Source organism: Girardinichthys multiradiatus, chromosome X (genome assembly GCF_021462225.1).
Source record: "Girardinichthys multiradiatus isolate DD_20200921_A chromosome X, DD_fGirMul_XY1, whole genome shotgun sequence".
Taxonomy (NCBI): domain Eukaryota; kingdom Metazoa; phylum Chordata; class Actinopteri; order Cyprinodontiformes; family Goodeidae; genus Girardinichthys; species Girardinichthys multiradiatus.
Genome location: NC_061817.1, coordinates 21,617,638 through 21,642,388, shown reverse-complemented (window position 1 = coordinate 21,642,388; position 24,751 = coordinate 21,617,638). Strand labels below are relative to the sequence as shown.

At 38.9% G+C, this 24,751-nt stretch overlaps 1 protein-coding gene across 1 annotated transcript in view; it reads left to right on the top strand.

The window, feature by feature from the left end:
- LOC124863220 (cytohesin-3-like) overlaps positions 1-24,751 on the top strand; it is a 45,426-nt gene that overhangs the window by 11,298 nt on the left and 9,377 nt on the right. The window contains exons 2-9 of the mRNA XM_047357518.1: positions 14,579-14,661; positions 14,811-14,875; positions 16,606-16,672; positions 16,798-16,916; positions 17,249-17,329; positions 19,831-19,943; positions 21,463-21,611; positions 22,713-22,824. Coding sequence (XP_047213474.1) covers positions 14,579-14,661; positions 14,811-14,875; positions 16,606-16,672; positions 16,798-16,916; positions 17,249-17,329; positions 19,831-19,943; positions 21,463-21,611; positions 22,713-22,824 — 789 coding nt within the window. The remainder of the gene's footprint in view (positions 1-14,578; positions 14,662-14,810; positions 14,876-16,605; positions 16,673-16,797; positions 16,917-17,248; positions 17,330-19,830; positions 19,944-21,462; positions 21,612-22,712; positions 22,825-24,751) is intronic.

Genomic DNA, 24,751 nt, shown 5'->3' with positions numbered 1-24,751 from the left:
AAATTACATTTCTAAATGTCTCAATGTGCCCAGATTAAAGATTGGAAATTTTAGATTTTTTTTAGTGTTTTTTTTTTACACCTCTAATGCAATTAGGTGCTGAGGTTGCTGTACATGCTCACACAAAAAAAGAGTGGAAAAAGCACAATACCTCCCCTTTGTTTTCTGTTTTTCATATGATTTATGACACCTTTTAAAGACTTTTTTTTTCCTTTTCCCTAACCCTCTAGATACTTGTATTGTTTTCAAAGAAAGTTGGTCATTGTTGTTGCTCTAAAGACTGTGAAATATTAAATTAATAGCCTTGAAGGTGAGGAGCTCAAGAAACCAGAAGGGTACTGATAAACATGTGTTTCCAGCAGGACAGTGGCAGCTAAAATCATGACCCCTCTTGAGGAACCCTTACCCTCTATTTGCTCTTATGAATACATAAATGTTTTCTGCCTGGCCACGTTCTTGCAGTCACAGCACATACATACATCAGTGTCAGAGCTCAGAGAGATGAAGATTTGACATGACTGATAATCTGCTGTAGTTTTCAGTGGGTCATGACCCCTGAAACACACACACACGTGTGCCACCATAAAATCTCCTTGACAATTATCTCCAGAGTGAGTCATTTACTGTAGCTCCTGGACACAGGTTTCTTCACACATGCATTTAATCGCTTTGTTGACCACTGTCATGCTGGATTTACATCAACATCAGTGACTATGGGTGCCACAAATGTTTGAAAAAATCTTACTTCTATTTTATATATATGATGCAACTGTTTCGTCATTATTTCTCCTGATAGATTGCCTTCAGTGGTACCTAACCTACTAATGATTGTGAATCCCAAAGGGGAGTAATCCATAAGGGTTACTGAAAACTTCAGCATAGAAATCCTTGGAGATTCGGTTGTTTTCATGCCTGCAAGCTATCAGGAGGTGGTGTATGTGCCTGGATTCAACAGAAAAGGGAAATAAATGTGCTGGCTTTTGGTTAGATGGAAACAGTAGATATTTAGACAAATATGTCTATACCAGTCAGTCATTTTCTACCACTTATTCCATAGTGGGTCATGGGGGAGCTGGTGCCTATCTCCAGCAGTCTATGGGCAAGAGGCAGGGTACACCCTGGACAGGTCACCAGTCCATCACAGGGCAACACACATACATACACCTAAGGGCAATTTAGAGTGACCAATTAACCTAACAGACATGTCTTTGGACTGTGGGAGGAAGCCAGAGTACCTGGTGAAAACCCACACATGCACAGGGAGAACATGCAAACTCCATGTAGAAAGACCCCTGGCCAGGAATTGAACCCAGGACCTTCTTGCTGCAAGGCAACAGTGCTACCAACTGCGCCACCGTGCAGCCCTATGTCGATACCATTTTCCCCAAATTGCATTTCTAGAGGAAGTGAATGCTTGCAGTCCTGTATTCCAGCTAGCCCCATCCTGTCTGCTCTGTCATTTTACAAGTTGATGAAAAGTTTTAGTACTGTGTCTTTAATTTTACATGAACCCTTTTATAATTTTTCAGCTCAACAGATACATGCCCCATGTGCTTATGTTGCCTTTCATTTACATTGCAAGTCTAAATTCATCTCTCAAAATGAACAATATTGTAGTTCTTTCATTTGCAAGTAGGAAAAACTGATGATTGTTGCTCATTGTTGTGGTCAAGGACCTGGTTCATTACTGCTTGTGATACAGACTATAGTATAGTGTAAACTTATTTGTGTGTAAACTTGACAACATGTACTTTAAAATAGGCTGTACAGTGCAATCTATGTGACTGCCCTAATGTGATTTAAGCCATCAATTTGCACATAACCTTGTTATTTCTGCAACGATTGCCACATTTAAATGTGTGATGATAGTTGAATTTTGAGGTCAGGTTAGTTACGGACCTCTGACTTTTCAAGACAAAATCTGACTTCAGAGGGCATCCTGGTTGGTTTGTCCAACTCTGAATGTTGAAACTCCAACTTCAGAGTACAAATGAGATGCAGCATATAAATAAATGAATCCTTCAGGTCTGGACCAGGATCCGATCCTTTTAAATGTAGTTTGTTATGGAAGAGGATCCACAGACACTGATTCTAAGTCATAGCTTTATATACATTCTTATAAAAGACAGTATTTAGGAAGAACTACAGATTTTTATTTCATACAGGTTATGCAAATATATATTTATACTATATAATCAGACCATTAGATAGTGTCTGATGATTAATCTTAGGCTTTGCTTCGCCTTATTCTTCACCTCTGTATGTAATAAAACAAAGATAATGCAAGTAAACATAATCCAACAATGAAATCCACTCCCCTAACAAAGCACAGCTGTAAAGACAATTTAGCACTATAAAATGAAGATTATAAGGTGAAGGTTTAAGCTTGTGTGTGTGTATGTCTGTTTGACCCTGCTTGAATTGGTTTTCTCACTTTTCTGTGCTAAATTGTAAATGATGTTATGAAAACCAGTACCTAAATGAGAATAAAACAGTAAGGAGGTTAGGTAAAGTCTTCCCAGAATCTGGAAAAAGTGATTTTTTTCCTGAACCAGGGACACAGTGATGTGATCCACCCACATATTTTGTCCAATGAAAGTCCTGGCTTAGAGCTTTGAACTGTTTTTCGTTACTCTTTTTTTTTTTAAATCTCTGCTCCCTTTTCTTCCTCCTGCTCTCTTAAAAAGATGAAAATGGATGATTCCTACTTTGCAGCAGAATTTCTTTACTTTTTCTTCCTCTCAAGTCTCCTTGTGTTGGGGAGTTTTTTTTAGATTCTAGGCTCAGTACCAGTGTCAACAATTTGCACCCTGTTTTTCCAGTAGTACACATGCCTGTTGTTGATATTCACCAGGGCTCCATGCTGTGTGCTTGTGTGACTTATTCCTTAAATCTTAAATATTGTGAGGATCTTTTACAGTATGTATTTTGTAGGTGTGGTAGTACACAATTGTGAAGAAAAATGTCTTTATTAGCTCAACATTGTACTAGTAGGCTATAGTATACACCTTCCCAAAACTGGATTATCTTTCTGGCATCCAAAGATTCCTTTTGGGGATAGTTAACTGTGCTAAACCTTGGGCCAATTAGACAGTTGGTGGTTCAGGAAATAGGTGGTGCTGCATTGTTTGGTTTGTGACAGGTTCTTGTAGCAGTGTTGGCTGTAATATTTGCTACAGCAAACTCCTGTGGCGATGCCTACGATCATAATTCAGAAAACAGTGCTGGGGGAAAAAATAACTTTAAGAATGTTTAGGCAACAGTAGCAGTGTGTGGGAAGTGATGATTTTTAATGAGAGGACCTTTAATCTCATCTCAACACATCTAACTCTAAACCTAACAGAAAATTCTTCAGGGCTTAGTTTGGCCACACCACAGGCATGCTTCTTGAATTGGGAGTAGGTGTTGTTGTGTAACTGTCAAATCCCCGGTCAATTAGGAAAGTTCTTGTCTAGACAGGGTGAAAGATTGCAGAGAGCATAAGTGCAATAAAAGATGCAGAAAGAAAAGCGAAGCTACAGCAGAGATCATCTGAAAATGCCTCTGCTGTTGCAGTTGGTGATTAGTAAAACAACTGTATAATCCCTGGGCGTAATGACCCAGAAAACAAACCACTCACTGGAGGATTCTCTCATTCAAAGGAGAAAGGAAGCTTTAGAGTAGAGCATGGCATATCTGAGACATGTTCATAAATAAGTGACTTAAACTAGTGGGTTTTGTGCTGCTTCAAGGAGATTGTGTTATGAAGTCTATATGTCTTTGAAGAATCAAAACGTCCACATTGTGTTTGATGTGCCCTCTTTGTAATCTAATTTTCATGAAAAAAAATGTTGTTCATGTGTCCTCTAAGATTGGCTATCAACAAACGACAGTTTCAACTTTGGAAAAATTTATTAATTTCTGTTTCAAAACAAGATTATAATTGGACCTGATTTTAAATAAATCTAATACAAAATCAAGCCAAATAGAGTAACCTTTCTGGTCTTATCAGCTCACATGTTCTGTGTTAGATGTTAGAAGTCTTTAATTCAAATGTCATTCTTTCAGAGGTGCTTAAACATCTTCTTGTAAGAATATAGTATAAAAACCCAGCTTCATTAATTTATCTGAGGTTGCAGTGCAATATATATTTCTCAGTTCACAGCATTCTTGTTGTAGTTCCTCCAGGAGTTTAACGAGGAGTTCCCAGGGCACACATGTGTCTACTCAAGGGTTTCCTTCTAGATCATTTCAGTCTTCACAAAAAAGGTGTTTAGGAAGACCAGGCAAGAGAGAGCAGGTTATTGGACTTGAGTTTCATCTGAAGTGAACTGGTTTACAAGGATTTCTGGAGACCCAGGCCTGGAGTTTCAGCTCCTGACCAGACACCTCTAGTTTGGGTTTTTATTAGGAAATAATACTAGCAAATTTATTGACCTGTGTCTGACACTGAGGATACTTGTTTCCCTTTATTCTTATTTTATTCTGTATCTTATGATGATTAAGGTTGAAGCTGATCCCAAATGGTGGTTTCAGTGGAAAGAAATCCAAGCTATTTGGTACACTTGTCTTGGTTCTGTGACACGTCTAAAAACGTTGGGGTGGTCAGCTAAAAGCAAAGGTAAAGGGAAGACAAAACAGGGGCAGAGGTATGCTGTGTGTTTATCCCCTTGTATTGCCAACTATAATATACATGACTGCACTTGTTTCTTCGCGTAAAATTTTTAAGTATGCAAGGTCTTTCTTTGGCAAACAATGAAATATACTTGTTAGAGCTGAAGAAGCAGCTGTGGATTTATTACTTTTAGAACATACAGTAGACTAAAATTAGACCGTTAAAAGCAAAATAACCCAATTGTAAGGATTTAACAATGGAGACGATAGGTACAAAGTGAGCACAGGTAACCGGTTGGACCAGACTGTGCAACTGTAGTTGGAGGAATGATGGCTATTTTCATACCACTACTGTCATCTGTCAGGAGGCAGGAGTTTGCAAAAAGGCTGTCAACTCATGTGTGTATAAGTACTTTCTATGCAGTGTTGAGTGTTGTGAGCTGTGAGTAGGTGTAACACAGAGGGGGAGAAAACAGTTAGTGCACACTTACCAAACATTACTGCATGCTGCTGCAGTTGTTTGAAACAAGCTGCTAAAACTAGTGGAATTGTAATATCATGTTTTAGAGTATGGTTAAAAGGGTGGAAAACTTTATCTAAATGGAATTGGAAGTGCTTGATTACATCGATGGGGGAAAAGCCCAAATATCTGCATGAATCCCTTCCGTTGTTGTATTGAAAGGTTGGCAAAAATCAATAATTGTTTCTTTGGCTTTCATTGCTGTTGTCATGATCATGATGATCAAGACTGAACAGAGAGGCTTTTTTTCTATAATTTTCCTGCTGTGAGTGGTCATTAATTACTTAATTAATTATCTAGGAGTGGAAGCTACAAACTTAATGCCGCTGTGTGAGTGAGAGAGCAGTAGCAATAAAACAGTTTACAAGAAAAGGTAATTGTGGAGTTGACAAATTGTCTTTAGCGTCATACATTAGCAATTAGCACAGTTAGCATTACAAAAATAGCACTTTCTTTATGTATTCCATTGAGAATTTAGGCTTTTACCTTAGCCATAAGATTTTCAAATCCAATATGTTCCACAACTGCATGTTAACGCTCAAAATAATAAAACAGAGGAACCTTGCTGTACTCTGTTCAGCCTTCCTAGTTTCGGATGAAAGTCTTTCTCTCTCTCGCCTTTTTACAGCCTAAATGAATCGTAGAAATGTCCAAACATTTTTTTAAATAGACTTTTAAATTAGTTTGCTCGCTTAATTTTCAATACTTCACCGATACTGAAAATATCAATCTTCTTCATTCTGTAACAGTGTCACCCCAGGCAAGTGTTGCTGTCAGTTCAACCTGGTAGTGCTTAGTAAGGTGCATTCACTGGTCAGAAAAAAATTAGATTTTTGAGGATAAAATAGCCAATCAAGCTGAAAATCTGCTGGTTCCGGTTATCAGCCAATTTTTCTGTCCATCTCTAATCAAATTTACATTGACATCCCCCCTGCAAAAATGGCCTAAGTGAATGTACAGAACAGTCATTTGCCCTGGGTAGTTTTGCTTATAACTAAGACAGATAAAACTCCAACAAAGAATCTCTTTGAGAATATAGATGTGTAGGAGTGCATAAAGAGCAGACCGGAACGCAGCCTCTTTTATCTTTCCAGTGGAAAATTTGCATGTGATCTCTCTTCCTTTTTACAACCTCTGTTAAAATTTAGAGCGGGTCAGGTCATATGTTCCGGTTTAAATTGAGTCATAAGATGTCATTAGTGACTAGCTAATAATGTTATCAGTGATTAACTGATTATTTGCAAACTGTCACAAGTGCTGATAATGATGACTGAAACAAAGGGGGAACTGTGAACAAGTTAATTGCATTTTACAATTTTGGTTCCGGTTGATTTTGGTATCTGTCGCATTGACCTGTCTAACTGTCCAAAAATGAAAACTGTGTTGGTTTACAGTGCAGCCAGAAAAAAACGAAAACTTTTTGCTTGTTTTTTGTTTTGTTTCCTGGCAGTCATATATGCATTTAGACTTGCACCACGTACACCATGAAAGGGAAAAAGGGGCCGCTGTATGTTTGAAATATTATGATGCTGTATTGATTGTACTGGAACAGCAGCTCTCTATGCCACAGTATGAAACGGCTGAGCAGTCAGACCTTGAAAATGTATGTCGATTTGTATGGGGTTAAATTAGAAGTGTGTGTATACCTAATATGACCTAATATGGATTTCTTTTTTCTTGAAGGTCTTCTCTCTGTGGATATGTGACACCAATATGGTCATTAGATGTGGATCATGAATGAAAGAGTGAAATTCCAGATACAAGCTGCTGAAATGCGAAGGGTGGCTGCCTTAGATATAGGGTGAGATACTCTGTCATCTAGGGTGCCCAAAGTAGAGCTGCTGCTCCTCTGCACCATAAGGTTTTCAGTTGAAATAGTTTGGGCATCTGATCAGGATACCTCCATGACACCTTCTATTAAAGATTTTCTGGGCACATCCCAGGGGCAGATGCAGGACCCAGTGGAGGAACCTTATATTCCTTCTAGCCTGGAAATGCCCTGATATCCCCCAGAATAAGCTGGAGAGTGATGCTGAGGAGAGGGATATCTGTGTTTACCCCAGTCCATCATATAATCTGGCAGATCACTTTAAAATGTACATAGTAGTCTATATGTAACAGTATAATTGCAGCTCTTTTATTTTGTCAATAGAAACTGAAAAGTGGACACCCATAAAGCCTGTCACGGCTTTCAATGCAAAATGAGATGCAGTCAAGCTATTTAAAGACCTCATTTGACATCTTTACATATTAACAGGGAGTCATCTTTCATTGCTTATAAGGCTTGTATTTTGCAAGCCGTTAACTCTTGGCCCTCTTTGCATTTACCGTACGGATAACCTAATGCAAAAGTTGCTTTTCTCTTTGAATCTTTTATACAGATTGTTGAAATAACTTTGCTTTACTGCGCTCCTTTGTCTTTCCTAAGTTCTCAGTAGTTTGAGCATTGGTGAGTTTTAAAAAGAAAGTCCTGTTGGACCACTTGTCTGCTGAATATTGGACCATTTGCACATTGCTGGACACCACCAGGCCTTCCGGCGTCATCGGCCATTTTGTATCCCAGTATAGTCTGCTACTACAAATCCCAGTGGGAACTGCGGCTGATAAGATGGGGGCGTCCCAGTTCCGATGCCACAGTGAACCATATAACGGACTATGAGACTGCCCACCATTGCTTTCAGCTTGGGACCAAGACGCAGTTACCATGCAACTGAAGCAGCATTCTGGAGAAGAGGTCCCAAGTGGATTTCATTCATTCTCCTTCGTTGGCCAACAAGAAAATTAAGCGAATTAAGCTTACAGGAGTAAGAAGGCTTGTAAGTTTTCAACTTTACCGATCGAAGACATGAGTTTAACACGTGACCAAAAAAAACCACGGAGTTTTCAAGGAGACGAAAATCTTCCTCCTTGTTTTTGTACCAGTTGACTAGTGACGGTCCGTCATAATTTTTCTACCTTTCTGCCACGGAGGCCACCAAGGAAGAAAACGGACTGCTTTGCTGAGTATCCGCGGAGGCGTGGAACTCTTCACTCTCTCCCTCTGCTCAGAGGAGACAACGACAAGTAAAATCCACCTTTTATTTTTATTTCTTTATTAGGAATAGCGTGGGCAGGGTAGAGGAGGTTTTAGTGCGATGTAGAATCGCCACTTATAGTCTAATGTGTTCTGAATTGTATGTGCATGCAACCTTTTTTTTAAAACTTGACTGCTGTTGAATTTCAGAGGCCGCCGAGTGTTTTATTGTGCGAACACCTGAGCGCAGGTGCGCTGTGAAACTGGACTGCTATAATAACCTTATGGTGAAAATCAACCATTTTCTTTGTCTTCAACTTCATGTTTTACTGGTTTGCCACCAAAAAGGTTTATGATCCTTTGTGTGGGCTGAGTTTACAACTTTGCTTGGGGGTTTTATGACCGCCTGTGTCCCGCTGAGCTACACTTTCTGGCGGGCCGCTCCCAAAACTCCGCTCCGCGTCACATTATCATTGTTTGCCATAACTGCTGGTTTGATTCCATACACACCCACTACTGTTTTGTTTTATCTGTTTAGCTAGATATTTTTTTACCCTTCTGTGTAGAACTTTGCATGTTTGATTAGGTGAAGATTATTGAATTGGAATAGCGAGGTGGATCAGGCTGTTGATTTAATAAATATTCACGTAGATAAAGAGAAGTCGTTTGTGTTTATTTTGTGCAAGAGTGATTTGTCAGTCAAAATAAGGTTAAAGTTCCCCACGTTTTGGCAGAAACAGTTGATTAAACAGTGACATCTAGTAATAGTTATTAATTATTACTGAGTATTTAACGGTTGTAATTATCAAAGGCGTTGAGCCACAATTACAACACCAGAAGACATCTCTAGTTTCGATTCATAAATGAGGATTTTTGGTTAAGAAATGGATTTTCTCAAATTATGATTTTTAATTATAATTCTTGATGAATATTAATTAATCAATAATCATAATCCTAACAGTCCACAGTATATCCATCCATCTAGGTTTCCTGTTCTCATGACCAACTACTTGCATCTGATAACACAAGCTTCATACCCTTCGAACATATACAGGTCCTTCTCAAAATATTAGCATATTGTGATAAAGTTAATTATTTTCCATAATGTCATGTTGAAAATTTAACATTCATATATTTTAGATTCATTGCACACTAACTGAAATATTTCAGGTCTTTTATTGTCTTAATACGGATGATTTTGGCATACAGCTCATGAAAACACAAAATTCCTATCTCACAAAATTAGCATATTTCATCCGACCAATAAAAGAAAAGTGTTTTTAATACAAAAAACGTCAACCTTCAAATAATCATGTACAGTTATGCACTCAATACTTGGTCGGGAATCCTTTTGCAGAAATCACTGCTTCAATGCGGCGTGGCATGGAGGCAATCAGCCTGTGGCACTGCTGAGGTCTTATGGAGGCCCAGGATGCTTCGATAGCTGCCTTTAGCTCATCCAGAGTGTTGGGTCTTGAGTCTCTCAACGTTCTCTTCACAATATCCCACAGATTCTCTATGGGGTTCAGGTCAGAAGAGTTGGTAGGCCAATTAAGCACAGTGATACCATGGTCAGTAAACCATTTACCAGTGGTTTTGGCACTGTGAGCAGGTGCCAGGTCATGCTGAAAAATGAAATCTTCATCTCCATAAAGCTTTTCAGCAGATGGAAGCATGAAGTGCTCCAAAATCTCCTGATAGCTAGCTGCATTGACCCTGCCCTTGATAAAACACAGTGGACCAACACCAGCAGCTGACACGGCACCCCAGACCATCACTGACTGTGGGTACTTGACACTGGACTTCTGGCATTTACTTCTCCCCAGTCTTCCTCCAGACTCTGGCACCTTGATTTCCGAATGACAGGCAGAATTTGCTTTCATCCGAAAAAAGTACTTTGGACCACTGAGCAACAGTCCAGTGCTGCTTCTCTGTAGCCCAGGTCAGGCGCTTCTGCCGCTGTTTCTGGTTCAAAAGTGGCTTGACCTGGGGAATGCGGCACCTGTAGCCCATTTCCTGCACATGCCTGTGCACGGTGGCTCTGGATGTTTCTACTCCAGACTCAGTCCACTGCTTCCGCAGGTCCCCCAAGGTCTGGGATCGGCCCTTCTCCACAATCTTCCTCAGGGTCCGGTCACCTCTTCTTGTTGTGCAGCGTTTTCTGCCACACTTTTTCCTTCCCACAGACTTCCCACTGAGGTGCCTTGATACAGCACTCTGGGAACAGCCTATTCGTTCAGAAATTTCTTTCTGTGTCTTACCCTCTTGCTTGAGGGTGTCAATAGTGGCCTTCTGGACAGCAGTCAGGTCGGCAGTCTTACCTATGATTGGGGTTTTGAGTGATGAACCAGGCTGGGAGTTTTAAAGGCCTCAGGAATCTTTTGCAGGTGTTTAGAGTTAACTCATTGATTCAGATGATTAGGTTCATAGCTCGTTTAGAGACCCTTTTAATGATATGCTAATTTTGTGAGATAGGAATTTTGGGTTTTCATGAGCTGTATGCCAAAATCATCCGTATTAAGACAATAAAAGACCTGAAATATTTCAGTTAGTGTGCAATGAATCTAAAATATATGAATGTTAAATTTTTATCATTACATTATGGAAAATAATGAACTTTATCACAATATGCTAATATTTTGAGAAGGACCTGTAAATCTAATAGTCCATGCTACTTCTGTTTCTTTTTCTCATGGCGCAAGACAAAGTAGGTGGATTGAGTCGGACGATGTGAAAAAGATAGATACAGAGGGATGGAAATAACTGTCCTTTTTTTCCACTATTATTTACAGTCATGGGGGTGTATGCCTAGATTGTAAAGCTGCTTAGTGGAATGATTTAGCTGGGGGATTTGAATCTGTGCTCACCCCCACTTCAAGCACCAGAGTGGAGGCGGACAAAGAAAGTGAGATGGAGGGGAGTGTGTGCATGTGTGTGATAGTGGGAAACGGCATAGGAGAAGCGCAATCTGGTTTGGCTCCATGTGAAAATGACCTACTTCCTCTTAGCTCGCTCTAAAACTGATTGCTGTTTTCTGATGTGCAGAGGAGCGAAGGGGAGGTCCTCCGAGGGTTCTATGGGGGGAGAGGTTGACGTGGCACGGCAAAATGAGGGATACGTATGTGGCCTCTGGGACTTGTGTGGAGTAAAATTAATGTAATGTGTGTGAAATGTAAATTCTGCATGCACTCTAAATGTAATCTGCACTTAATGCTCTATATGAGCACATGCAGTGAGGCAAGCGTGTTGCATGATGTGACGCTCTCTTCGGCTTTAATTACCCTAAAAGAGGGGTTGATGACAGCTGACTATCGGTGAGCCAATATTTGAGGAAGCCAGCCTTGCCAGATGTCCACCGGTTGAGTGTAAATACAATGCCTTGCAAATATACTCTGCAAGCCCTGCAGGGGAGACAGCCAACATATAGAAGATGGTTGTCTAAATAAATAAGACCAAAACTGAACTTGTTGATCTGCGTGCAAAACACTGTGAGTGGTGGAAAACTTACACTGCTCATCACTCTTAACACACCGACGCACCTATGAAACATGGTGGTGGCAGTATCATGCTGTGGGGCTACTATTCTTCTGCAGAGACAGGGTTTGGAAAATGAATGTTGCTAAATACAGGACATTTCTTAATTATGCACTACTCTGGGTTGGTCATTCACTTTCACTATCTTCTAAGGGGTATCTGGTGGTTGCGGCATCATGATGTGGGGAAGCTGTTCTTCAGCAGGGACAGCAGAACTGGTCAGAGTTTATTTGGCGGGGGGTAAGGCTAAATACAGGGTGCGTCACAATCATGCACTACTTTGTATTGTTGTGTCACATTAAATCCAAATAAAACATTCAAGTTTGTGCTTATAATGTGATAAAATGTGCAAAAGGGTATAAATATTTTTCAAGAAACTGTGTGCCTAACCCACTGCATTTTGCCTCCGCTCTACCTCAGATATATTTTTAAGTTTGCTTTAACACTCCATGATTGAAAGACAGATCGCTTAAACAGCAATAAGAAAGTGTAAAATAAAAGTCTGTCGACTTTTAAACAAAATTGCACCTTTGATTAAATCCTTGCATAGTTAAAATAGATTGTTTATTGTTTATTGATTGTTTATCTCCAAAGAGGGAAGTTTATTGACACATACCACACATTTGTAGGCCTACAATACTTTGCAGAGTCCATCCTTTGATTTACCAAGTAGTAAACTTTGGAAGACATTTTTAAAGGTGGGATTTACCCTTCGAAAGTCCCCTAGTCATAATTTCCATATGATATTAGGGTCCTCGCATTTAACCAAACCAGAATTGTAGACACAGTTGGAGATAGCAGATAAACATAATATAGAGCATTTATAGATTATTTCCCTCAAGAGTAAAAAAGATGAAAAAAAATTTTACACTGAAACATGTAAGAACACAAAAACAGCTTTGCAGTATTGACACTGTAGTGGTGGAAACTGTTTGGTGGTACATATAATTAGAACCTTGCTGACAAGTTTGTCATATTTATACAGAACTTATTTTTTTCTTCCACAATAAAGTAAAATTGCTTAAGATGGTGTGCAGTTTTATTTATTTTTTTAATGAGAGCAATGTTGCTTTAACCATTCACATATTTGGCCTTCCTGTAAATACTTGCTGTATGGGCCTCATTGCTGCACCAATGTCAAAGCAAGGTCATCAGCAACTTGGCTTTTGAGAACTAATGAACATGTCACATGTTTTTTGCCTAAGTGGTTGCCACTTGATGAAAAATCAATAGATGGAGCATAAATATACTGTCAACTTTTGAAGCAGTTACACTTCCAACTTCCTGTAGCACCTAGCTGTGCTGCAGTGCTAACACTAGCAAGTTTCATCTGTGGTATTTTTTCTGATTTCCATTCTGTATAGCAGAGCTTCAGCTTAAATTTGTTTTGGTTAGCATCTTTACTTTTAAGTAAATATTATGGTCTTACTGCTGCTTGAGAAATATTTCTTGTAAGTTGTAATTTCCTTTAGCCACCAGAAGGAAGTTGTAGCTCCAATACTCGCTTCACAAACTAATGTATTTGTATGTGAGGATATGCAAAACATTTTAATCAAAATGTAAGTAGCTAAACAGGCAGGAAAAGTGAAATCCTTGCAAATTCTCTTGACATCTGAAGTGAATAGATCCGATGTAGTCATTATTTCATTAGGTATGTTTACTCCTCCACAATATGATTTTGTCTTTTTAACTTTAAGGCCTTAAAGAGAGATATTATATAGTCCGACTATTAGCATAAAATAGGTCCAGTTCTCAAAAAAAGCTGAATGCTGACATTCAAATGACTGTCTCCGGGCTTTAATGATCAGCAGATAAAGTTATGTTACATCATGGCCGCTTTTTATTTACCATTCATTATAAAATATTGTTGTTATTTCCTCCTTCCTGGTAGAACTCACTTTTTCTGCCCAGCCTGACCAAATTTGAATATTCTTTCAAGTCACTTTTTGTTTTTATGGAAACTCTTGGGCGTCTGATAAATATCCTGTCTCACAAGGTGATTTTTTTCGGAGAAGGGGAAGCAGCAGTATCAACCATGACCATCAGGTTTCAGGTTTTCAAAGCAATGATATAGTATCAGTTTACCTGTTCAAACTTCTATGAGGATATGCAACTTTTTTTTTTACTCTAAACACCTGTCACTATTAAGTTTACTACTTTATGGATCAAAACATTTTCCAAATCAAATTACAATATTTCAGAAAATAGTTTATTATATTACAGCCCAAAGTATTCAGTCATGAAATTCTCAAATCTGGCCTTTGAGGAAAGATTGGCAAGAAGAAAGCCATGAGAAGTCCTGTTTAAGGTTTGCCACAAGCCGTGCAAGCAACACAGCAAAGATGAAGAAGATGCTCTGATTATCAGAGCAAAACATAATGCTATTTGTGGCTTAAAACTAATAGTGCACCTGACACTGAACAAAAACACCCCCACAGTGGAAGATGGGAAGTGGCAGCATCATAATGTGGGGATTCTATTTTATAGCAGGGATAGGAAAGTTCAAGAGGCTGTCAATACTTATGCAAGACACAGCTTTTTCTTCATCCAACTATACTACTAGGTTGTTGACTTGTAAGCCAAAATTTGTTCCCCTCAACAGAGCAGCCACCTGCTGGGTTAGATCAAATTTGCAGAAACAGCATGGTGCTCCAGAGCTTCCTCCTTTCCAGCCTGTTTGCTGAATTTTAATCCTTGATTTTAAATTGAATGGCACCCCCATTCATTGGCACAATGATTTAGGTCATATTTAGTGTCTTTTTAGATGGATTCATTGACCAGGTATGCACTGCAGAGCTTAATCCCCATGACTCTGTCTGGCTATTCGGAAAATGAATTAATTTAATCCATTGACATAACCCAGCTCCTCTCTTTCACTCACATGCAGTTTCTTTTTTCCCCACTGTTTTTTTTCCCAGTGCCCGAGGACCTGTCTTTGGAAGAGAGAGATGATCTTTCAAACATACGACGCAGGAAAAAAGAGCTTCTTGATGATATCGAAGTAAGTGGCAAAATTTCCTTCATTTGACTACAGTTTTGAGTTTAGGGTTTGGGTGAAATATATCAGTGCACTCAGCATGGATCAAGTACATATGTATATGAAAATACTGTCTGAGTACTCTTTAAAAAAAAATTTTTTTTTTAATGCAGCGGCTGAAATTTGAGATTGCAGAAGTAATGAATGAGATTGAACAGCTAACCTGTGTTGGGGAGAGGTGAGTTTGGGTTTGTTTTAGTACGTTATCCTAATTTTATTTTGTAATTACTGTACATCTGTAGTGTACAGCAAAGTGAATTCATTTAAGTTTGAAAGTAGGGATTATGCTAATTATGGTGAATGGGATTATAACATTTTTTGGGTGATATTTTCCTCATTAAAATGTGAGAGAATTATGAAGGCCATCAGTGTTTTCCAGAATCCCTGAAGAACGGTTTGCATTTTTCATTTGTCCAGCAAATCCTGTGACACGAGAATTTTCAGCTTAAAATTAGGTGAAACAGGCAGCAGTTTTTATTTGATCTGCATACCAGCTTTTGTTTTCCAAAACTGTCAACAGTTTAGTTCTGAATTTGTTCTACTTTCTTTGTTCTTTTTTTCATATACAGTTAATTTTGCTACCAGCATCACACCTGTCATTTTATGGTTTGTGTTCTCATGTCCCATTGTTTGATTAGTAGTGAATGAGGCCCTTTCCTAAGCGTTAAACAGTTTTTATGGGGATGCTTTCCTGTGATTGGCTGATGAGGTGGAGTGAGGCTATGTGTCAGGCTGTTTGTGTCTCAGGTGCAGCTGGTAAAACTGGGCTTGGGTTAATTTGGGCATAGAGGAGCGCTGAGAGCATCCACTGAAACAAAAAGGTGCTGATTTCCCTGGAGGATGCATTTGGTGGGTTTTTTAAAGGATTAAAGCATTAAAATTGGAAATAATGTTCTTCCCAAACCGCAACAGGGAGGGTTGAGCTAATGGGATGAGAGGCATTGTTGCTTTTTTACGCTAGTAAATTCTTAAAGCTCTCAGAAAATTGCAATTGCAGTGTTTACCATATCTTTAGGCTGTCTAAAGTGTTTGTAAACTCAGTATTTGACTGAGTGTTAAAACCTAGAAAACACAGAACTAACCTACAGACCAACACCCGGCTGACATTTGATGAATGCACCGATCAGAACTTTGTGGCCGATCTATGGTCTGTTTTTCTGTGTGATGCAGATCTTAGTTGATTCAGATTTTTTTTTTAAAGACCTTTAATGTAGGAAGATAGAAGACCACCTTTCAAAATTTTCCCAGTCTTCCTATCGTGAGCATTTTTTTATTTATTTGTATTAGGAGCAGAGATGACGTTGGACCCTGTGTGTGAGAGAAAGAGAGCACTACCAAAACCTCGGTCTCTGTGTGCATGTTGACTATTACCTTAACTATTAGATTTCCAAAATTCTGAATATTTTCAAATCCTCTATGTCCCATGGCAGACAGAACTTCAAAGCAAAAAAGAATAACACAGGACAACTTTGCTTTCCTCCGATCAACCTTCCTGGTATCTTTTGAAAGTTTTGATGTCTCTCATTTTTCCCCCCTGAATGAACCACAAACATGTTTTGACATGTCGTAGAAAATGGGGTCCTTTTTAAATACCTCCTCACATATCTGTGCTACCTCCGCTATAAACTATCTATGACATTTTAAATTGTTGCTGCTTGCGCAGCTAACATTAACAAAACAGCAGTATCAATGTGTTTTGCTTAAAAAGACTATTTTCTAAGGCTCTGTGTTAAAATGTGTGGAAAATGTATCGTTAGATAGCCTGCTACGTCACTGTTCTTAATTTGAGTTCATTTTTAAGCAACTCACTTGTTACTGGTCAGGGCCGATCAAGCTGAAAATCATCTAATTCTGGTCACTAGCGTGTACCTCTTGTCTAATAGGTTTGTTTGTCCTTTATACTCGCAGCAAAACCTCACAAAGAAACAAACAGATTGCCATGGGAAGGAAAAAATTCAACATGGATCCCAAAAAGGTCAGACATTTCAAATGAGAGTACACTTTGAACTTTATTTGATTTACTGTAAATTATCCAAAAACAATTAATCATAGACCTTAAAACTGACTGTGGTCTGTGACTGAAGAGTGATATCTTAACAGGGAATCCAGTTTCTTCTGGAGAATGATCTTCTCCAGAACACCCCAGAGGACATCGCACAGTTTCTCTACAAAGGCGAAGGGCTCAACAAAACAGTCATCGGGGACTACTTAGGGGAACGGTAAACTCGCCAGTTTTCCCCCTGCTTTCTTTTTACCGTCCATTTTCCTCCTGTTGCCTTTCTGTGAGCTCTGCTTGCCTGTGCTATGACCCAGCACAAAATACCATGGAAATCAGTAGCCTGGATTTATGAAGCAGAGCTGTGACAGGAGAAAGTGCAACTACAAAAAAAAAGCTGAGTGGACATGTGCTTTTTATCTACAAGAGGTTGGGGGAGGGGTAGAGCTGTCAAAATACAGATGCCTTAGTGCACTGTGAAGTGGCTCTCTCCATTTTGTCCTGTGATTTAAAGCAAATAGTATACATTTGTGACATGTGTTCCTATTTTTCCAGGGATGACTTTAACATCAAGGTCCTTCAGGCATTTGTGGAGCTTCATGAATTTGCAGACCTCAACCTTGTTCAAGCCTTAAGGTGAGATAAGCAATGAATAACAGGCACTGGGCCACATTTCAATTTGGTATTTTATGATGCGTCAGATATCGACATATGAAGTAGCATCCCTAATCAGTAGAAGTGATCAGTACAGCAGGTTGATACTGTCAGACCTTATTACTTTAATCACGACATCAGTACTTAGATAAAGTCTGAGGTATCTTTTTTACCACAACTTGTGGGTTACAGTATGACCGAATACTGCTGATGGGATGATGGTACAAAGCCTCCCCTTTAACTGTTTTGATAAATTTGTGGCATTAGAAACATTATACTGTTAGAAGGAGAGCAATTACATGAATTACAAGGAAATTACCAGCAAATTTAGATCAATCATAAAAACTTCAAAATGAAAAAGATATAGCTTTTACAATGCACAAATGTCAACCTATAACTCTAGATCGAACTTTCCCTGACATTTGAAGACCATAGAAGAAAAACTGTTTCCAATAATGCTGCTGAATTTAGCTGAAACAAGAAAAAATTCTTATTTTATGCCTATGATAAATGTTATTCTACTCATCTGACAACATTGCCTGGGAAAAAAACCCCACACCCCTTCACCTTTGTTTTACACTTTGACATCTGATGACCTCAAATCTGATATAAGAGATTTAATGTGACAGACTAACACAATGTATATAATGGTAAATGTCCTGCATTAGTATAGCGCTTTGTCAAGTCCTCAGAGACCCCAAAGTGCTTTACACTACAATCAGTCATCCACCCATTCATACACCATTTACACACTGACAGTGGTAGACTACATTGTAGCCACAGCTGCCCTGGGGCAGACTGACAGAAGTGAGGCTGCCATACAATCGGTGCCACCAGACCCACCCTCTGACCAACATCAGCAGGCAAGGCAGGTGAAGGGTCTTGCCCAAGGACACTTGCCAACGTTTGAGACAGACAGAGTGGGGGTTCGAACTAGCAACCCACCAGTTACAGGACCAACCCCTACCACTGTTGCCACCATCGTTTTGTTGTTTGGACTTTACATTTGTTTACCTTTTGCTTCAGTTGCAGCTGCAAATCGTTTGGGGTATATCTCTAACAACTTTGAGACAGTTTTGCCTCCCAAATGACTAAAGCAGGAGGGACAATTTTCAGATCTTGCCACAAACATTTTAATTGGATTTAGGTCTAGATTATCAAATCGTTTGCAGCCTCTAACCAGTTTTCTCACCGGATGTTTCGCTACATCGATCAGAATAACTTCCATTTCCCTGGTGAAGAAAAGCATCCCCACACTATGATGCTGCCATCCCCATGTTTTACCATGGGGATGGTGCTGGTTGATGTTTGTTATTTATCATGCATAGCATTTTACATGTAGGCCACATGGTCTTATCTGACCATCTACCACATGTTTACTGTGTTTTCTAAATGCTTTGCAGCAACCTGTAAATTAGGCTTCTTTTGGCTTTCTTTGAACAATGTTTTTTTTTTTCTTCCCTCTCTTCCATTTAAGGCAAATTTGAAGTGGGTATGACCAATGCTTCTCCTGTCAACAGATTCAGCAGGTTCTTTAACCTGAGTTGTAGATCTCTGCACCTCCTCTAGAGAGTGGCCTCACTGGCCTCTTGGCTGTGTCTCTGTATAACCCCTTCCCTGCCCAGCCTGTCAGTTTAGGAGGACGGCCATGTGCTGGTAGACTTGCAGTTGTGCTATATTCTTTAAATGTTTGGATGATGGATTGAAGAGTTTTTTGTGAGATTTCCAAAGCTTCAAAGATTGTTTTAGAACCTAACTCTGCTTTAAATGTCTCTACAACTTGATCCCTGACCTGTCTGCTGTGTTCCTTGGTCTTCATGAAGCTGTGTGTTCACTACTGATCTCTAACAAACCTTTGAGGCCTTCACAGAACAGCTGTATTTATATTCCTTCTTACGAATTGTGTTCGATGTCAAGTTGTTGTACTTATTTTGTGGTATCTGAGTGAAAAGAGGCTCAACATAAATCCACACCACACTTTTTTTCATTTATAAAAATGTTCGAAACCAAGTGTAAGTTTTCCTTCCACACCAAAACTATGCACTACCTAATGTTGGTCCATTACGCAAAATTTCAGTAAAACACACTGACGTTTGTGGCTGTAATGTGACAAACTGTATAAAAAAGTATGTGAAAACCTGTGCAATTCACTATATTCACACAAACAATGTGACAAAGGTGGGTCTGCTCAGTAAATCTCTTCAATGTTTTACCATTCATCATGTTCCAAAATTTCCTATTACAGGCAAAATGTTTTTATATTGTTCTGTAAATTAACTGCTCAGACTAATTTGTCACTTTATAAAATGCTCTAAATAAAACTGCTCTTGTTGAGATTCTAACCCTTCGTGATGTCAAGATTTAGATCAGACATATAATGGAGTTTGAATTAACAAGCAACTCTTGTTTGTTGCAGTATAAATTTTGTACCAAGAATACTGTATATGAATAGATCATCATGTTTCGTGTTTATGCTGTTGCAGGCAGTTTCTGTGGAGCTTCAGACTTCCCGGTGAGGCCCAAAAGATTGATCGCATGATGGAAGCGTTCGCCTCCAGGTACTGCCAGTGCAATCCTGGCGTTTTCCAGTCCACAGGTACACACACACACACACTGTATCATTCTCATGATTTAGTCTGACTGGATAACTTGACCAAGAAATACCTCTGCACACACAAATCAATTATTTTGACTTTTTTTTCCCCCATAGACAGCTAGACCTGGATCTAAAGTATAAATGTTAATGTGGCCTGAGCTGATATTTCAACTTTTCACAAATATATAGGGGTCCACTCTCAGAAAAGAGGATTATTCTTTGTCTCCATCTAAAATTCACTTTATTAGGGATGAATTTTTTAATACTGGTCAGGGAGAAAGCTGCTTATAAAGCAACATGTTAACTTGTTGCTTTATAAGCAGTTTCCTCCCTGACCTCTGTGTGATCAGCATCTGTGTCCCCAGCAGTTATAGTGATATCGACCTCTGCTCAGTGGCGGTCATTAGTGCAGTCTGGTCTCATTGCGCCCTGTCTGCTGCCTCCTGTGTTCAGGTGGCAGCTCAGGTCATCCGTATTGATGCAGCGACACACCCTGACTAACTTATCGGCCATATCTGGAGTAGGAGTGCACAGCGTTATAAATCACAGTGCAGAGGATGTTGACTGGGGCTGTTAGTGTATGGATGGATGAGGTCCAGGACGGAGAGCAGGAGTTTTGGACATGGATATGTGTGTGTTTGTGCAACTAAGACTGCAGCGACAGTTGTGAATGCTGTGGGTCAACAAAACTGGGCCTTTTTGCTGATTATACTTCAGTTTTTATTGGATATATCTTTTAATTTGTTATTAAAAAACATTTATAAATCACAATCAAATACAATTCTATCAGTCCTGTTCTTGTTTTACAACAACAGGTTATTTTGATATAGTGGGCTGTGTAGATGAGGCACATTTGCTTGTTCTTTTTAATTCTGACTACGGTGCTGTAATATAATAAAAATGGTTAAAAAAAGACAATTTGCATTGTGATATAAGATATAATGATTCATGAGCTTATGAAAATAGTGCCTGCTGGGGTAGCAAGCCCCCTTGTGGTGGTTATAAGGACATAACTTACACAAGTAGCAGCAAGAACCAATTTCCTCCTGTTAGTGGATATTCTAACTAAACTGTTGTACATGTTCCAATATTATTTAGAAGGGCAGGAATAAAATTAACACAACTAAAACTGAATCTCTGTTGTTCCAGCTTACTCACAAGCTCGCTGGCGTTGCAGCTCAGCCAGCTGCTGCAGGAAGTTAGAAAGATTTTCGGAACAAAACCATTTATTAACCATTTTTTCATAATTGCCATGTGGCAACCATTTAAGCAGATAATTTGCATATTTAATTAGTTTGGTAATTTTCGCTACTGATGTGGCTGAGGACAGGGCTTTTAATAGTGATGCTTTGGAAACAGCGATAAAAGGTCCTTCAGCATTGATTAATTTGCAAAACAATTTTGGCATGATCATGTGCATTAGTAGTCTTATATGCTAATACTCAGTATCCATTATATCAAGAGTTAGCCCCTTCCAAAGGCAAGACGAATGTGTGAAACTGTCCAATTTCCTCCACAGACACTTGCTATGTCCTCTCATTTGCCATTATTATGCTGAACACCAGCCTTCACAATCCTAACGTCCGAGACAAGCCCCCGGTGGAGCGCTTCATCTCCATGAACAGAGGGATCAATGAGGGAGGAGATCTCCCAGAGGAGCTACTCAGGGTGAGAACTTATGTAATTTGCATGGCTGGACAGGTTTAACCCTGTACTGCTTATCTAAAGCATTATAGTGGTGAATCTAGGAAGTGAGTGTTTTTACTTTAAACTTTTTGAATTTGTTTTTCAGAATTAATCATAAGCAAAATAATCGACTCTTGTCACTAAATCAGACATTTTAGGTTATGGCTAAAAGATCATCCACCATCTTTTGATTGTAGTTGAAGTTTATCAGGTTATTATAAAAATGATCTTTAATAGGTTCCAGTTTTTTAACCTCAGGTGAACAAAAAACACTGAACAGATTCCACACCGATGACTGCAAGGTGCAGAGGTCTTGTGGCAGTAAAACAAGACCATATAGTCACTCCTCCTCCAACGTTTTTGGATGTTTTTACTAATATGTTTTTGCCAAAAACACTGGTCAAGGATTGCATTCATATGCAATTTTGCAAACCCAAGCTGCTATGCTTTAAAGAGGCAACCTTCAAAACAACAAACACTAGTTGTCCTTTTCTGATTGTTGTACTATAACATTTAGTGTGCCCGTAGTGTTTCCCTTCCCAAATTGGTGGGGAAGCAGCAATTGCTTTGTTAAAGTTATTGCTGATGTCTTTCTCCTTTGGCGTTGTGTTAAAATACACTCGCATGCTTCAGAGCGGCAAATTGCGTAAACACCACAATTCGTGGAGATTGTCACACTTGCTGAAGATAAGTTTTTCCACATAAGACCTTGGTGACTATTGGGTTTTAGCACAATTTAAGTTATGATATTAATATTTAAGAACCTTGTAAAGACTAGAAACATTTTCAGCTCTTGATACTTAAAAACCTAGGGAAGAAAGAGGGTATCTGTTAATCCAGCAAATCTGTGTGGTTTTAAGAGACATTAAAATAAACTATTCTGCATATATATCTCAAGCTAATGTGTGTACCACAGTGCATCTGACTTTATGTACAAAAGCAGTGCTAAAAGACTTTCTCAGCTCCTTGACTTGTTAAGCTAAAGCTCGTTTTCAGCATGAATACAGTATGTCAGAGGTGTGGTTTTTTACGGCTTGGTGAATTTTGGCAGGTATGAAACATGTTTCCGCTTTTCTTTTTTAGAATCTTTATGACAGCATCAAGAGTGAACCCTTTAAAATCCCGGAGGATGATGGGAATGACCTGACGCACACGTTCTTCAACCCAGACAGAGAAGGATGGCTGCTTAAATTAGGTTAGTGTGAGTCTCCCTCTGTTCAGCTGCGGGGAGTGTGTAAGACATCCTGGATGAATTAATTTGTTTACTCTTGGATTTTATTTGCCTTACAGCTGGGGATTCTTTCCTCACAAAAGCCTAAACTGCAAAGTGTTATCACGCAAGGCGGAAGTGAAGTGGTACTTTTTTAAGTATATGTGTCCTTGCTTAAAAAATGTTGCAGTTTAGTTTGACGCAGATGAAGGGTAAACTCTTATCAGAATAACACTAAAATTGGGTGACAAAAACATAAAACTGAGCAAAGCTTCATATTGATTTAACCCATTGATAATTTGGCCTATTTAATAACTGTTTCCCTTATCATTGGGCAATAAGATGATTACTATATTTTATGGCTGTAAAGAAAGGTAGGCTTTAAAATTCAATAGTGCAGTGGATACATTTGGCTTATACGCATCAAAGCATTTTTACAAGATAGAGAAGAGATTGAACCTAGTAGTGTAGACTTAGTTTACATTATTTTGTGCTTGTACTTGAACACCTTTGAACTCTTAATCAGTACATCATAGGTTTTTTGTGCATTAATATATTGCTAGTTGAGAAAATGTTACTTGTTTACTTGTAATCCATTATTTCCCACAGTGCTTAAGGGTATTGCATGTTTAGTTTATGGCAGTTTTTGAAAACAACTTCCATCAATTATTAATAATGTTCATTTTAATTTGTTCCTTTGGTTTGAATTAAAACCGAGGCTAGCTCAGAAATTGGATAGTTAATTTCAGTTCTACTTTGTGATAATTATTGAAATTATTCAACACAGGAAAAAATATTTCAATACTTTCTCTGTCCCTTTAGCCCAACACTAGGTCCACTTAATCCTGTGCTGACAAAACTAACAGAAAAGGTTGTCCTCCTGCATCATAAACGTAGTGTTTTGCTTTGAACATCATAAAATTTGATAAGCAGCGTTTCAGCTGCGCTTCCCCAACACTGATAGCAGAAAGATGCAGCAGCCAATAAAGGTGAAAGGTACTGTAAATGTCATGCCATGTACGGACAAATTCATAAAAGTATTAGTTGGTGAATATGTGCAAAGTAAAGCCTGAGCATTTTTTCAAATTCTGACATGAAATGCTCCTTAAAAAGTTTTGGCGAGGAAATGCCGTCTCTGTGAAGTTGCAGGTTGCACCCATTTAGGGAAAAGCCAGCCTGTATTTCATCTAATGTCTGTAAATTACAGTCAAAGCAGATAGCTTTCTATTCTTAAAGAGCAGAACTGTTTGTGTCACACACACAGTGCAGAAAAAAATACCTTGTAATGAAAGCTGGTTTTAATATAGGACAGGAAAAGGATAAAAGGACACTACTGAGTGAGCTGCTGTGGGTCAGGAGTGTCACAGAGAGTGAATTAATTCTCAAATAAATTAATTCATTGATTAATAAAAATAGCAACAGAAACAGATATTGAGAGTTGAGTTCAGTCGGGGACTTCAATCTGATCATTTTAAAATGCCAAGAATCAACATGGGACATCCCTACTTACTCTTCCTCCTTACAGCTACTAGTTTGTTTGTTAATGGCAGTTTATTGAGTGTAACTGAATGGTAATTTGTTAACATTTAGTCATCTGTACCAATTTACAATGGTTTGCCAGGTTCCTCTGTGCAGAACCGCACACAGTTCAGATTTTACAGTTAGACACCATCTTTTTAATCACTAAAAAAGATGGTGTCGAACACACAAGAAATGACTCGAAGTTCTTTTCTTCTTTTCCAATAAAGATTGATGCACCCGCGCATCATCATCACCTAAGTAACTGCAGTGAAAGCTGTAGACCTGATGGCTGGCGGGCTGGCTACTTTTGGTCCAACTGACCCATAAATTGTATAAAAACAGCAGCAAAGGCCCAACAGGTTGCTTAAGCAGACATGAAGAAGTATGTTGA